Source organism: Pteropus vampyrus, unplaced genomic scaffold (genome assembly GCF_000151845.1).
Source record: "Pteropus vampyrus isolate Shadow unplaced genomic scaffold, Pvam_2.0 Scaffold2, whole genome shotgun sequence".
In the NCBI taxonomy this organism is placed as follows: domain Eukaryota; kingdom Metazoa; phylum Chordata; class Mammalia; order Chiroptera; family Pteropodidae; genus Pteropus; species Pteropus vampyrus.
The window spans coordinates 19,156,318-19,172,734 of NW_011888783.1; the positions used below are offsets into that span (position 1 = coordinate 19,156,318).

The 16,417-nt window shown below is 31.6% G+C and overlaps 1 protein-coding gene across 6 annotated transcripts in view; it reads right to left on the bottom strand.

Annotated features, from left to right (window-relative positions):
* UBR3 (ubiquitin protein ligase E3 component n-recognin 3 (putative)) overlaps window positions 1-16,417 on the bottom strand; it is a 187,984-nt gene that overhangs the window by 93,839 nt on the left and 77,728 nt on the right. For all 6 annotated transcript variants that reach the window (XM_011357832.2, XM_011357787.2, XM_011357796.2 and 3 more), the window contains exons 12-19: window positions 15,188-15,253; window positions 15,021-15,110; window positions 13,741-13,869; window positions 13,056-13,108; window positions 12,829-12,962; window positions 12,398-12,483; window positions 10,948-11,089; window positions 8,459-8,555 (exon numbers count right to left, since the gene is read on the bottom strand). In XM_011357832.2, the coding sequence (XP_011356134.1) occupies window positions 8,459-8,555; window positions 10,948-11,089; window positions 12,398-12,483; window positions 12,829-12,962; window positions 13,056-13,108; window positions 13,741-13,869; window positions 15,021-15,110; window positions 15,188-15,253 (797 nt within the window). The remainder of the gene's footprint in view (window positions 1-8,458; window positions 8,556-10,947; window positions 11,090-12,397; window positions 12,484-12,828; window positions 12,963-13,055; window positions 13,109-13,740; window positions 13,870-15,020; window positions 15,111-15,187; window positions 15,254-16,417) is intronic.

Sequence of the window (16,417 nt, forward strand, 5' to 3'; positions counted from 1 at the left end):
GAAGATAATAATTATGAACGTGTATATAATAATAGTAGACTGAAAACACAAAAATCTGAGAGAATTACACAGAGAAACTGACAAATACACATTCACTAATAGAGGATATTAACATATTTCTGTCTAATAGAAAATCCAAGAAAAAGAAATTGGTAAAAATTTTGAAGATTCTTAACCATGCAATTAACAAGCTTGAACCAAAGACAAATAAAGACATCCAATAATTAGAGAATACACATAATTATAAGTGCATTTAGAACATTTATAAAAATTGATGAAATAATAAGATGCAAAGTAAATCTGAACAATACCAAAAGAACCAATATAAGGACCACAACTATGTGTCACAAAGCAAATAACACTAGAAATCAACTCAATGATAACTCAAAACTCCAGACATGTAGACATTTGAAAACACTATGTTCTTAGTAATTCAGAGATCACTATAATCATAACAGAAAATTTTAAACATTTAGAACATAAACTATCTAGAAAAAAATTGTAAGATACAAGTAAAACAGTACTTAGAAGGAAATGCACAGCCTTAAATGCATGTTTTTTAAAAAACCAAAAACTAAGCATCCAAGATAAAAGAAAAAAATCCAAACTAAGTTAAAAAATAACAAATAATAAAGGAAAATATAATGAAATAGAAAACAAGTGGGGAAAAAGAAATGACAAAATCAAAAGTTTATTTTTTTAAAAAAAAAGTAAAACTGGCAGTCCTCTGATAAGACTAAGAACAAAAAACAGCAAATACAAATAAATAATAGGAATAAAAAAGCAGATAGAATTTTTAAATTATTAATTATATACTAAAGAAAAAAGATTTAAGGGAACTATAACTTGACAATTCCTCTCAAGAATACATAAAAATCCTAAGCAGGACTTAAAAGAAAGTAAGTCAGTAATTTTAAATTAACAACAAAAAAATAAAAAATGGGGCCCAAGTTGTTGAATAGGCAAGTTCTATAAAAACTTCAATAGTAATAATAAAGTTAGACCACTACCTCATACCATATGTAAAAATCAACTCGAAAGGAATCAAAGACTTAAGTGTAAGAGCTAAAACTGTAACGTTCTTGAGGGAAACAGGCATAAGTCTTTCTGACCTTGGTTAAGCAACATATATGACACCAAAAGCACGAACAACAAAAAGCAAAAAAAATAGACAAACTGGACTTCTTCAAAATTAAAAATTTTTGTGTTACAAAGACACTTCCCAAAAAGTGAAAAGATAACCTACGGAATGCAGCACGGGGGCGGGGGCGGGGGCAGGGGGGTGGTGCCGGGAGGCAGAGAGAGAGAGAGAGAAAACAAACATTCATGGTAGTATTATTTGCACTGGCTCCACAAACTGGAAAGAACCCAAATAACCATTAGTTAATAAATGGATACATAAAAGTGAACTATACCTACAAATGGAACATCATTTGGCAATAAAAAGAAATGAAGTACTGATACTGCTACAATATGGATAAACCTTCAAAACATGCTAAGTGAAAGAAGCCAGTTAAAGACCACATTTGATCCCAAATGTCCAAAAAACAAGCAAATCTACAGAAACAGACTGTAGATTAGTGGTTTTCTAGGACGGGTGTGGGGGCTGGGGAAATAGGAATACATAGAGGGTTTCTTTTTAGAGTGATGAATACGTTCTAAAATTTCTTATGGTGATAGTGGCATAACTCTGTAAACATACTAAAAACCGTTGATTGAATTGTACACTTAAATGGGTGAACTGTGTGTGAATTGTATCTAAATAAAGCCATTATTTAAAAAATACACGCAAGAAACAGATAATCTCAATCTCTGACAAATTTAAGAGACCAGCAAAAGGGTAAAAATACACAGATAATTCTATAATGTTAATATAACCTTGTTACCAATACACGGACACTATTATTTTTTAAATCATAAGACTATCACTCTTATAAGTATAATGGAAAAAATTCTTTAAAAACAAGTAAACCATATGAAGCCATATTTTATTTTTTTTTAAAAAAAGAGTATATCATGACAAGATTTGGTTTTTCTCAATTATGCAAGAATATTTAGATTGTACACCATCACCTACACAGATGTAGGAAAAGCACTCGATAAAATTATAAAAACCTTCATAATAAAAATTCCTGGTAAGCATACAATAAAAAAGAACTTCCTCAACCTGATAAAGGGTAACTACAAAAACACTAAAACAAACATTATATCTAACGGTGAAGCATGAAAAACATTAGGAAAAAGACAAGAATGCTTTTCATCACTGCTATTATTTAGTACTATACTAGAGACCCTAGCCAGCAAAGACAAGAATGTGCTTGTGTGTATACACAAAGAAATAAAATGATCATTATTCCCAGATAATTTAACTGTCCACATAGAAAGTTTTAAGAAATCTATAAATTAATGGAACTAATAAGAATCAGGCTGAACATTAAGATGAACAACAACAATCAACTGCATTCCTAGTCGCTAAAACAAAGAGAAAACTGTAATTTCAGGAAATATATCACACACAATATCTACAAAAATTATAAGATAACTTTGAATAAAACTAACAAAAGATATCCAAAACCTTTATGGAAAAAATTTATAAAATTTTATTGGAAAAAATTAAAGATGAACTAAATAAATGGAGATACATGCCATGTTCATGGATAGAAAAATGCATTACTGTTAAGATGGCATTTCTACCAAATTAATCTATGAATTCAGTACAATTTCAATCAAATCCAACAGGTTTTATTGTTAAATCTGATGTGGTCACGAAAGCAAAAGGCCAAGAATAACTATTATAAATAGAAGAGAGAAGGAGGTGTAGGAAAAGGAAGAAGAAGAGGAGAAGGAAGAGGAGAAAGGAAAGAGACTCAGTATTTAAGACAGTATAGTATTAGTTTATAGAATGAACAGAAGAGAAATAGACCTATAGATAGATGATTGATTGATAGAAAGATAATCAATTGTCTTTATTCATAGTAGCTATGTTCTATAAAGTCATCACAAACACTGAATTATTGTTCCTAAGGGAAACACAGAGTTAGGTTCCTGCATGTCTGGGGTCACGTTTTTTGTCGATCTAAATGCCATTGCATTATATAAGTTTCTTTGAAAATGTCTATAAAACAAGGCAGTCTCATCCACACTGAATTGGAAATCTGCTCTTCCATATTATCCATTTCCTGAATAACTCTTAGCAAGTTCTGCCACCTCCTGATCTGCAGAACCTACCCTGCCTACAAGTTTAACATTTTTCACACATTACCTTTTGAAACATGCAAGCCAGCCAGCACCAGCCAAGAAGGGTTTAACATTTTCCTGACCTTGGGTAAACATGACAATAAATTTCTTTGGCTTTCAGCCTCAACACAATGCTACACACTACGCCTTTTTATCAGTCATCAGCTCATGAGTCTAGATTTAGTTTTTCAGCTTTCTCATGGCTTCATCACACACTACAGATGTTACTTAAGCACTTTTTGAAATGGCCTCATGTACAGATTAGTGAATTTCCTCTACCTTTTTCTGGATATATCATATTATTGATTCATTATCACTGAACTCACAGCCAATAGCATTATAACTCATGCCTGAACAAAGCATATCTAACAATGAATTTTCTCTACATGGCACATCAAAGTCTTTCTGCCTTTAGAAACACTAGACAGCACTTCAGTACTACATTTGGGGACAATTTTAAACAGCAAAATCTCCAACAAATAGGGCTAAAATGCAAAAACATGGCACTGAATAGACCACAAAAAGGACATTTACAGTGTAAGAGATGAAACAAGAGGGCAGAGCTTTGCTTTGACCTCATCTAGGTGCACTCTGCATGACCACATATATCTCGAATAACCAAGAAAGTACGACAGGTATTAATTAATTTGGGGTTTAAAGATAAATTTAGCAAGTAGCCAAATTCACAAATACAGACTTTGCAAATGATGAGGATCAATTGTATATGATATAATTAGCATTACAAATCATTGAGAAATGGATGGATCATTCAATAAACGGTCCTGGAGCAAAAGGTTTTCTGTAGGGAAAAAGTAAATAAATCACTACTTGTTATATAAAATATAAAAAGTAAAACTGTAGAACTAGTAAACTTTATACAATCTAATAGAAAAATCAACAAAATAATCCATACACATTTCTCACAATAAGAAACATGAAGGGAAATAGATTGTTAAAAACCCAACCTCAACTAGTAATCTAGAGCATGCAAACTAAATAAGTTATACATTTAGCACTTAAAGTTAAAATGACAGAATGAACATAAATATTTAATTTTACTTTTACCCAAAACTCCAATAAAACTACAGTAATGGTATTTTTTTTAAAGGATGAAAATCACAAAGGTAGGGAAAATCAGAAAAGAAAAAAACACGGAAAGCGAATGTGTTAATTAGAAATCAAATGTGATAACTCATCTAGTAAACCTAAGAAAGCCAAACACAAGAAAGCAATAGGGAAAGCTGAGAATCAATCCAAATTACACTGCAGAATCCTCAAAAAGCTTAGAAACTGGCAGCATCTGGCACCTCAAAAACTGGAGGTGGAGAGATAGGAAGCTAAAATGAAGATTGGATGAAAACTCCTTCCCCACTCTAACAGAATTCTGGCTGGAGAATTCATTGCCTTCTGAACAATATTTGAATATATTTCTCTAAGGAATCCCACCAGACCAAAAAAAAGTTCTAAAGAGACTAACATGAGGGCTTCTCAGTGAACCTGCTTATCCAAATCACCCTCCATTAAGCTCAGAATAGACAAGTTCCACCAAGGCACTGAGAGCTCTTTATCACAAGAATTATCAGATATCCAAAGGATGCCACTAACATGGAAGCTAGAGACAAACAATAGATAACTCAACACAGAGGAAACAGACATTATGTAGGTGAAGGGGAAAAAATCTTTAAAATAAAAAAATTATTTATATATATTAATAATATTAATATATACTCAGAGAAATGAGTTATCTAGAATTAAGTTTGCATTTAAAAAGATTCTATATAACACTATAGTAGCTACATACAAACATAATTTTCAAAGCAATCCCAATAGTTTATGATAAAGTATTTCAACTATTCTATTTCATTTGGTATATAGAAAAGCAATTTTTAGTTTTTATTGTTGCTTTGTTTGCTTTAAGCACTACCCCCTAAACATGCAGCACATAAGTTAATAAAGTGTTCCAAAAAAAAAGGTTATATATTTGTTCAAGGCAGCAGGTAATACATCATTTTGACTGCTCTTTTCAAAAGCATTAATGGAATAATGCAAATGAAAAGCTACATGACAGCAAAAAAATTTTTAAGTGTCTCAAACCGACACCTAATTATTGACTAGTTTTAGACAAACTGATATATATACACTCATACATCATACTTTCAAACATGGGCCAGCAGCCATTAACCTTCAAGATGGAAGATGGGATGCAACAAAATATCAGAAATTATAGTTTTAAAATTTTTACTTTCCAGCTGAATTTAAAACAGCCATTGTATAAAAATCACATTTGTGTTTTGGAAATAGCCTTGACAATAGTTCCAACACTGTCCTTAACAAACATATCTCACTGAACTTCTGTAGACCACAATGTCCTCATATGTAAAATAAAACATTGAATTAAATGGATGGTTTTCCAACTGCTGTTTTGTTTTGTTTTGTTGTTTTGTTTTTGTTTTCCTTTTAAAAGCTGACCGATTCATTAAGGGGTACTGGGAGGAAGGGATGGCAGCAAGATGAGCCACCTGCATTCGCTTAGGCCTCCTCTTGCTGTTGTCCAACCCACTCTTCCAGTGATGGCCCCGAGATAATTTTATAGAATCTAGATAAATATTGAAGGCCTTTCCCAGCAATAAGATCCTAAGATTCTAAACATCTAAATATCATATAACGCAAATGACCTATTTTCACTTAAACTCTCAGCACAAAAATTTAAAGAAATTTACTTTTCACTCATTTAGCAATAACTGATTGCCTACAAAGTACCTAGCACCAAGCTAGTTCTGAGTACATAATAGTTTTAATTTATCTTCAAAAGACTAGTGAAAAATGATCCATTTCCATTCTCTTCTTGCAAATAAAACACCAGATTCGGTAAAATCACAGTTTAACCCTTTTTGTACCTTTAAAATTAAAAGAAAATGAAAGTGACCAATAGCCAAGTAATAGTAAATCCTACAGTTTAGGGTTATTTCCTAGTTATGCCTTAATAAGAACTAAAATAGTCAATTAACAGTCAAATATACAGCAAATAAAAGATATCACATAAAGGAAGCTGATATTATATTTCACATACAAAATAAATTTCCAAAAAAATTAAGTTTTACATGGAAACACACACATTTCTTCCTAGGTATGATAATTACTTTAAGTATACAAAATGTTATTAAATGAATATAATAGTTTACACATAAAATTTCAAAGATTAACTTACAAGAAAATGGTTTAAAGGTTTTAGACTGAAGTCAGAGAGTATGTTTATTTGCCTTGTTATTGTTTTATTTAAATACACATTTCTTTGAAAATAAAGATTTTCAAACTGCCAAGAAACATCATAGCACTTCAGAAATATTTCTAAGAAACTATAAAGATATTATACAGGAACTCAAAAAGCCAAATGAGGGAATAAGAGAATTGGGCGGGGGGGGGGAGAGCAAAATAAGAAAAAGGAAAAATAAAAATAGCTATGAGGATATAGTTTTCCCTAACTACGTGAAATAATTATAAATCATATTATGATGTAGTTTTAAATAATAATAACACAAATACATTTAAAAACTCAAGATAACCTGCAAACAGAAAAGGTTACCTGTATGTCATTATAGGTCTAAACTGGGTTTCTCAACCTTAACACTAATGACATTTGGGACTAGATAATTCTTTGTTGTTGGGGGGGAGACCTAGCCTCTACTGGATATGAGAAACAACCTGCCCAGTTTTCAGACAATGCCAAATATTCCTGGAGGATAAAAATCACTCCTGGTTGAGAACCACAAGTCCAAATAATGGAAATTAACTGTTCGGAGCTCAATTAAAAGTTTGCTATGTGCAAAATAAAAGATACAGTTCTCTTTATTTTATAGAGGTCCTAGCATATAACACATTCAATAAATGTGTACTGTTAAAATAAAATTTTCCCTTTAAAACTGTTTATATTATTTAATGACTTTCAAGGCTTTGAAAGTTTCAGCCCAATCCCAGTCCGAATTTCTATCTATTACAAAGTAAAAAGAATAAAATTTACTATACATTTAAATTTTTATACATAAATGAGCGGCCACTACCACTACCCCATGAAAAAAGGCAGAACCACTTAAGACAGCAGTGTTTATGAAAGTCACATTAGGTTTTCCATGCAAATGTTTCCTTCTGCCCATCTTTTCATTTTCCAAAGTGAACCACTCAAATGTATTTATTCAACAAATATATTCTTAATGCCAGCCCTGAAATAGGTACTAAGGATATAAAAGACATATACAGACAAAAATATCTTCCTCAAGAACTAAAAGCCTACAAGCAAACAGCTATAAAACCATATAAGCATAAAAAGCAATGCTAAGAAAGCAGAGAAATGAGAACCTCAGATTCTCTCCCCAAGGGTTTTAGAGAAAGGTAAAGAGAGATGCAAATGGCTGAAATAAGTTTTGTTTTGGGGCAGAGGGAAGTATGCTAAAATTCAGCACTACAAACTTTCTTCAGATATATCTGTGATGGATCTTTAACTCAATATACATCTATTACTGCAAAGTCTTGGTAAAAGAGAAGTTTCAGTTATACCTAATATCTATATTTACACTTTGATAGTAACCAGGACAAAATATTTTCTCAAGATTAAAGACATCTTATCATTTTAAACTTGTTTTTCAAATGTTTAACTTAAGCTTTAGAAAAGCACAAATAAAAGATAGCCTATGATGTTCACAATATAATACTAAGGTCTAAAAATAGGTGAAAAAAACACTTTAAAAATAGTCTACAACAATAACATACAAAATTGAATTCTTCATTAAAAAGGTACCCTTCAAAGCTTTCCCAGTTGTCAAGAACACAGCAATATTACCATACTTTGTAGATATACGTCATCGCTGATGTCGAGACAATTTTATTCTCTTAACTTGTGCCACCTCTACTGGTTTAAAAGCAGAACAACACAAAACCAAGCTTTGAATTCCACTGGTCAAATAGCAACTAAGTAAGTTTGTTATTTTTTTTATTTCTGTTTACTTGTGGTGTTTTATAAAATTTATTTTTATCAAATTAACATCAAATTTTGGATCAAGATCTAGAGAATAAACATCTCAGCTAAATTTTTTTATCTCAGTCTGTATCTTCTCTAAAGACTGAGACTATACTTTACTGACAGCGTATCACATTTGTGTTATAACTGGAATTTTTCTATATACATACAAAATATCCATTATTATTCTAATCAATATAACAGACTTACAATGCTGTATATCTGTCCATTGCAGACTGCACGTCTCTACGGTAAACTGTGCGAAGAATGACCATGACGGGGTCAAACTCCTGATCCCAGACTTCGGCTAGTATTCAAAAGAAAGTAGAAACAAAACACTGACTTCTTAGGAATAAAGTCAATTTCTAATGACCAATTACATTTAAGTATATTTTAAATTTAAAATATGGGATAGTTTAATTTGATTATATGTTTGCCTTAATAAGCTTGATGTAGTGAATACTTTTCTAAGTCAAAAATCATAATTTCATCATTATGAATGTTCTCTTAAGTTCAGCAAGAACTAGTGAATAAAAAGTTTTATATGGTAATGCCTCATCATAAAAATTTAGTTCATTTAGTTCATTGCTTTTTTTTTTTTTGATAAAATGCCTACTAGCAAGTAAGAAACATAATGCGTTAACACTTTTGAAAGTTGTTATGGTACTGACATTTTGAAACTGATAATTGATCTCCTTACCTTCTCCATAATTAGAAACCACTATCCCATATGTGGTTGTATATACAACTGGTAGTACACAAGACCATTTTAAGTACTAACTACACAAAGCTTTTTTAAAAATAATTATATAATTATATTAATACGTATTAGAAAATTCTACATTGCAAATAAAAACTAATAATCGTGGTTAGGATGAGGCAAAATTTTAAAAAAGTGAATTCATTTAAGAAAATACAGCATGCCAAGTATATAATAGTAGAGATGATATTTAGAAGTTTAGGCTTCTCCCTATACATCTATAATTTCAACTTTCTAGCATAAGAAACTATTAACAATTGTCCCTACTTTCAGGTAACATGCTATTCACTTTAAATTATCATAAGTATGACTTAAGATCCTTAAAATAGGTCTTCACAAAGACAAAGGCTTTTATTGTTTCTATTATCCTTTACTGTCTTTCACTCTTAAATCTATTAATTTTTCCAATTAAAATGCCAATGCTTTTATGAAAATTATAAAAACAGAGCAATGGAAGAAACTTCAGTGCTTAACTAGTTGTCCAGCAGGCTTCAAACAGTGTTCCATTAGAGGTGAATTTCCACAGAAGTTTAACAAGGCCCACTTTAGGAGGAGATGGCAAAACAGATGAGAAGCAATGTCCACTAACCACACACACTTCAAGGGTAGGGTTGGTTTTATTGGTTTTGTGTAACAGATTCACTTAAGGCTTAGTTCTCCTAAATTAAAAAGGCTTATTTCAACCACTTTTTAAAGGCTTAAAAATCACTCATCTATTCCAACTCTCTCCTTTCACAAATAAGTCAAATCCAAAGATAAATTGATTTTCTAACATCACACAACTAGCTAATACAATTTAGTACCATATTTGAATTATGACACCCAATTTCTTGACTCTAAACTCCAAATGCCCAATGCTCCATCTCAGTGTCTCAAACTTTATTGTTCATGGCAATCATCTTATAAAGCTTGCTAAAAAAGCATATTCCCAGAATCCATCTCCAGAGATCCTAATGAGAACAGACTGGGGCTGAGGCACAGGAACATGTTTTTTTAATAAGGACCGTGAATGAATCTGACAGGGGTAAACCTCACATCATATTTAATAAGCACTGCACTATACAAGAACACCACTACTTGGAAGTTCATCTAAATACAAAATATTCTCTATAATAAAGAAATATTGTGCTTCTCCTTTAATAGAATATATTCCAACCGAATACTCTGGATTGTTCTTGCTACTTTGGTAAACTCCCAGGAAAAAATCCCACATGATAAGGCCTATTCTGCTGTGTTTTGCCAAACACAGTACATGCTATTTATAACTTCAACGTGGGCATCAATTTCTCATTTAGACAATGAGTATTAAGGGGGTCAAGAAGCATGAAACTGCTATCTCTTTCAAATTTTTAACTCGGATTAGTGAAAATGTGAGAATTAAAAAGAAAAGACTATGAATCGAGACTTCACCTACTTCTGGCTTTTCTCAAACATATCTATAAATCCAGGGGGAAAACCTTAGAAAACCAACCACTTAAGGGGAAGGCGTCTATCTATTTACAGAGGTTCAAAATGCAAGAAAATGTTTCAACATTCTACATAGATTTTAATTTTAACTGTTTAAAATTAAAATTTTAGTGAGAATTATTTCAAAATCAAATTTAGACAGCAAATATATTCAAAATGTTTTTAAGTATATATTTTGTTTTATAATGTGGTTCATTTAGTTTATTCAAATACTAAAATGAACTAGAGTTCATATATAAAGTTCCATTTATAATTCAGAGTCATGTAAGAAGCCTTACTGGAACATAAAACCATAGATTTATAAATAAATAGAAGTGATATCATTGTATACCATAAAAGACAAACACATCTATAAGAAAGCTGAAGAAAAAATACCAAAGCTGAGAATAAATAAAAGGCAAAACATTTTCTTTCAGTATACACAACTCATGAAAACCGATATTTCAAAGAATGTTTATTTATATAAACATACCTTTAGGAGTATACATGCCTTGTTGCATGGAACCTCCAGGTTCAAAAACAGGAGCCTTAAAATCAGCTACAGCTGATAAAACTGATTCGAAGCTATAACTGCCCGGAATAATGCCACTTTTGGGATTTGGATTTTCTGGAATATGATGCATGTGTCAAGAAAAAAATTAATGACCAAAAAAGTGAGTTTTATAATCTAACCAAGGTACTCTAGCTTAAAAAAAAAAAAAAAGGGCAAGGTAATTGGCTGTAATATAAAAGGTTGGCCACAAGAGGGCTATATAATACAAGAGTTCAATAATAATTTTTTATTAATTGTGAATTTTAATATTTTTAATCTAGAAACCTACTAACAAATTATATGCTAAAGTAGTTCCAAAGTATATTTTCCCCAAAAACAAATTAATCAAATTTCAAGAAATGAAAAATAACTTTTTAAAAATTAATTCCCATTTTCGACATTTTGCAAGTAATGTGCTTTCTCTTAGCAAATCAGCGAATATGCTAAAAATTAACCAAGATTTTTATAAGCAAAGATTATTTTTCCAAAAACATAAAATATCATCTTGAAAGTAAAAAAAAAAAAATATCACATTCTTTCTCATTGGTTTCCCATTATACAATTATTTTAAATTCAAAGTTACAGAGAATGCTTTTACTGTTATAGCACTGATATACAATACATAATTGTTGAAAGAAATCATCAAACAATATCAAATTGATGCTTCTTACTAAAATCTTCAAGGTTATCAAACCTTGAAGGCATTCCAATAGGAGTTATTTCACAAAATTTTAGGAAATTATTCCAAACATATTCAAAATACACAAAGTGAATTCAGCCAAAAGTTTACAAAATAAGTTTTTACCACAAAGTTGCAAAATGATCTTTGTCTAAAATTTTATTAACAGTAACAAAAAATAATGTGTCCAATAATAAACTGTATGATCACCCCTATTCAATGAACCATAAGTTTTCAAAGTTTGTAGACAATAGTCTCTGCCCTTAAAAACCTCTTGGTTTAAGACTGAATTTTAAGAAAAAATCCTCAAAATGTTTAAAATCCTGGTAATAATTTTAAGGTATACCTCTACATTTTAACTATGAATTGCAGCCAGGCTACACAGATAAAGTAGACCCAGCTGCCTTTTACAAAGTATTCAGCTTCCTTTCACTAACGTTGTCCTAGAAGGTCATATCCTGGAGTGCCCAGAGCCATCAGTCCTGCAGTCTAAACCAGGTCTAACAAGAGGTCCCTGAGAGACAACAATTAGAGGCAAAAACATCTGCCACTAGCCCTGAACACAGTTAAACAAAAACTAAGTTCTTTTTCTATACTATTTTCAACTTCAAAAAAAACTCTTTTAATCAAAAAAGTTATATATTTTTAATCCATAAAAATTACTTATTATTTAGATCCTGCTAAAATAAAATTAAAGTTTTAAAAGGATATGAGGTCCAGCAATGAACTATGTGTCCTGTCATTCATACACAGCTGGGCTACCATCTCTGCCCTGAGAATCTCATCATCAGACATTCCTAAAATAGTTAAAAACAGAATTGAATTATAAAGAAACAATTTGCCATACATTAAGCTGTTTTACCAAAAATGAAATATGTCAAAAATTAAAGAGCAAAGAATGCAATGCCCCAAATATAACTGCAGTTTAACTACCCTGCAGTTTGCAGTTCCCTCAAATCAATGGTTTTTTAAAGGATATTCTAAAAGGAGTATCAATTGTATAGCATATCAAGAGCTTGAAAGTCTGTTCAAATATATCCACATCATTTCCTTTTTTCCATAAGCCAGTTACTAACACTTGGAGAGGGGAGGAAAGGGAGAAGAATAGTTACTACCCAAGCATTAGTATTAGTGCTTTTTACCTAAATGTAAACGAAGACTCAAAAGAATCACAAGAAACGTAAGAGCGCCTTCTAACATCGATCTTTCATGCTCTGCATCAAGTACTGTGTTTTGATGTTGTGAAGCCATTGTCAACAAATCCACTACCTTAAATCTACAAGAAATATTTGAGAGAGACTTTTTTAAGTTAAAACAAAATTAAATTCCAAATACCTCCTAATATCTGTCTTAATAAAATTATGCTTACCTTTCAAAGACAGATGAAATAAAATAGTCTGGGTCAAGTCTAGAAGCACAAACCTTTAAAAGATCAAAAAAAAAAAAAAACCCACAAATTTTATTGCTTAATATTCAGTTTTACTTCTTATATTAATCTTTTTCTTCTGCATCTTATGTTTTGTTATCTTGGGGGGCCTTACACACCCAGGGAAAGATTACTCCCCTTTCAGGGCTAGCTAATTCCCAGAGATAATAAGCAATTTAACTTGGGAGCAAGCTTCTTACATGCAAATAAATCGCCCCTTTATCTACCTTTCACACACCAAGCCAATATTCCCTCCACCCCCACAAGGCCAGGTACCAGATAGCTGGGGACAGCCTCTACACCCCAAAGCTCATCAGAATTATTCAAATTAGCCCATCCTAACGTGTTTCCCTTGCCTTGCCTTGCCTTTCCTGTGGAAACCCCAATAAAGGTTCTGCTTTATTGCCCCTCACTCCTGCTTCTACCTCCTGACCAAAATCTAATGCTTCCTCAGTGGTCCTGCATGATGTGATATGCCCCTTTCTCTTGGAGAATGTAAGTAATAAATCTTTCTTTGAATAGCAATGACCTCGCTCTGCCATCATTTATCACATCGATAAATTAAAATCCTGTGGGTACAAATGAGACATCCCTAAAGTACAACATCTGCATTATCAAATTGGCTTACCTGTAATAGGTAAATGTCGGGATCAATCATGGAATTACAGAAATGAGACTGAACATAGGTCATGGCTTGTCCTTTGATTTGCAGACCATTTCTTACCCACATATTGCTGTGGATTTCAGCAAGACTTGCCTAGTAAAATAAAAATTACATAAATTGTACAAAGAAGTCATCTAAATTCAATCTTTATAAAATCACGTTATATTAAACAATCATTTCAAAATATTTTATAACTTAACCCCAGTATGAGCCTGACATTCTGTCCAATGTTAGTTTCAATTCTATTTCAATTTAAATGTCAATTCAAATATATACTTTAAACATTTTGAGTGCTTTATATAGTCCCTTCTTCTGGACTTTATACATGAGTTAGTTTTCCATGACTCCTGGATACATTTGTAGCAATTTTCACTGAAATCTTTCATGAGGAATCAGTGGCACTTATATTTACTCTCCCCAAACATACATAATGCTTAAAGAAACACAGGAATAAGCATAAAACAAAGCCAAGTGTTCAAAGTCAAAGAATATAATCTGTATATTTAATTCGCCCTAACTCAGCCTTCAATCCAAACTAGTCACTTTCCAAATAAGAGAAGGTCAGATCAGAATAAATTTTCTTACTGTTCATATTTCATTCTTCATGTATTCATATCTTGTATCAAGTAAAAAAAAGTATAGTTATAACTTTTTTATAAGTTATAAAAAAAAGTATAGTTATACTTATTCCTAACCCCCAAAATTAAAGTTCAATAATGATTAACAAATCTAAAATTGCCAGAAAAACAAAATGAAGTGCAAGTCCCTCTAACATACATAAAAGGTTGGCCCACAAAACTATAGTGCTAGAATTGAAAGAAACTGCAGGACTTATGCGAGCTAATTCTCTCTTTTCCCTCCTCTCATTTTACGGATGCTGAAACCAAGAATCGAGTAGGTGAATTACCCCCAAACGACATGGATAATGAAACAGTGGTGGCACCAAGGATAGACTTTATTGGGTCTCCTAACTCCTAAAACAGTGCTGTAAAACTCTCCTGTAAGTCAATATAGTGAAAAGAATTCCTGGGGAAATTATAACTAAATGTAAATCTCATAAAAGCAAAAACACCTAAATATAATCTGGCAAAAATACCAAAACTATTTTTGTTATTTTAACTACCAAATTTTTTTTCAAATATTTTGGCTGTAAAAGCAATGATAAAGGCATAAAAATAAAATAAAGAGAGACTTACTTAACCAAAGAATTCAATTCAAAACACTTTAAAGGCCTGAATACATACTTGAATTTGGAGTGGGTGAATCATTAGTTTCATTAACATTTCCTGATCTGGTAAAACAGAATCCAAATCTAGTTCTTGACATTTCACAGCCTAAAAATTATGATAAAGAAAGTTACTAATTTAATATTTATTTTTGAATTTTTTAAATTGTTTAATGACAGTCTTACCTTACTCAAAAACATAGCATAGTAACGATGTAGTGGCAGATGAAAAGTGACTTGGTTAGGTGCTGGCTGGAAGAAACAAACAAAACCCACGAGTCAAATAATGTTTTACAGAAGTTCAAAGAAGTTTTTAAAAATGCTAAAACCACACTTTCGCCTTGATTTATTCCAATACTTTTTAATCAAAACTTAACATTTTAGAAGATATAGCTTTAAAAAAACACTGTAGATAAAATTATTCCATTTTAGACTGCAAGGTACTTAAAGGCAGAAATTGTATACTACTCAACTTTGACTCCTTTGAAGCATCTAGCACAGAACAAGGGATAGGAGAGATTTCCCTTTACAGGAGGCCATTTGAGAATCTTCAAATGTATGCATACCAAATATCATGATAGTAATAAGAACAAAAATTGCAACTAACAGTCATTGAGCACTTACTATGTGCCAGTCCCCATGCTACGCACTTTATTCACATTACCTTATTTAATCTTCACAAGAAGCCTATGGAGCAGGAACTATTAATATTCCCATTTTATAAATAGGGAAATTCAAGCTTAGAAAATGTAGGTAACTTCCTAAAGTTAACCAACCAGTAGTGAACTGAGGAGGTAGTCTGGACTCCAATGTTATATTTAGAGTGGTAAGAGGCTTTTGCCACAGCCCTAAACTGAGTGTAGGTGAACGGCTTGCCTAGATTCCTTCATAAACTGGGTGGGATATTCCCTATATCAGTGCTGAACACACAGTCTCCAAAAGAAAGCTTAGTTCAGTATATGTGGACATTTGGCATTCTTGTGAATATTATAAAATTTGCATTTTAAATCTGTAAATCCCATGGGTCACACTATCACTATAGGGCAAAAGTACACAACAGTCGTCCCTCTTAAATAAACAAGAAAAAAATTTAATTTAAAAGGTATTACTTATTTTTAATGCTTTTATAAATTTTTAGTAAAGTTTTTTCATGTAAAAAATTTTTATCCAGAATATTCAGATGATTATGCTAATGTAATATCAGTATAAAGAGTTGCAATATGTCACCATCCCTGAAAGTTTTTTCTAAAACCAATATGAGAATAACATCTTCCTCAAAATGTGAGTGAATAAATGGCTACAGAAAATTATTATAATAAATAAGAGTTTGCCTTTCATAAAAAGGAAGAAATTTCTGACACACACTACAACATGAATGAACCTTGAGGACATTATGCTAAGTGAAATAAGCCAGTC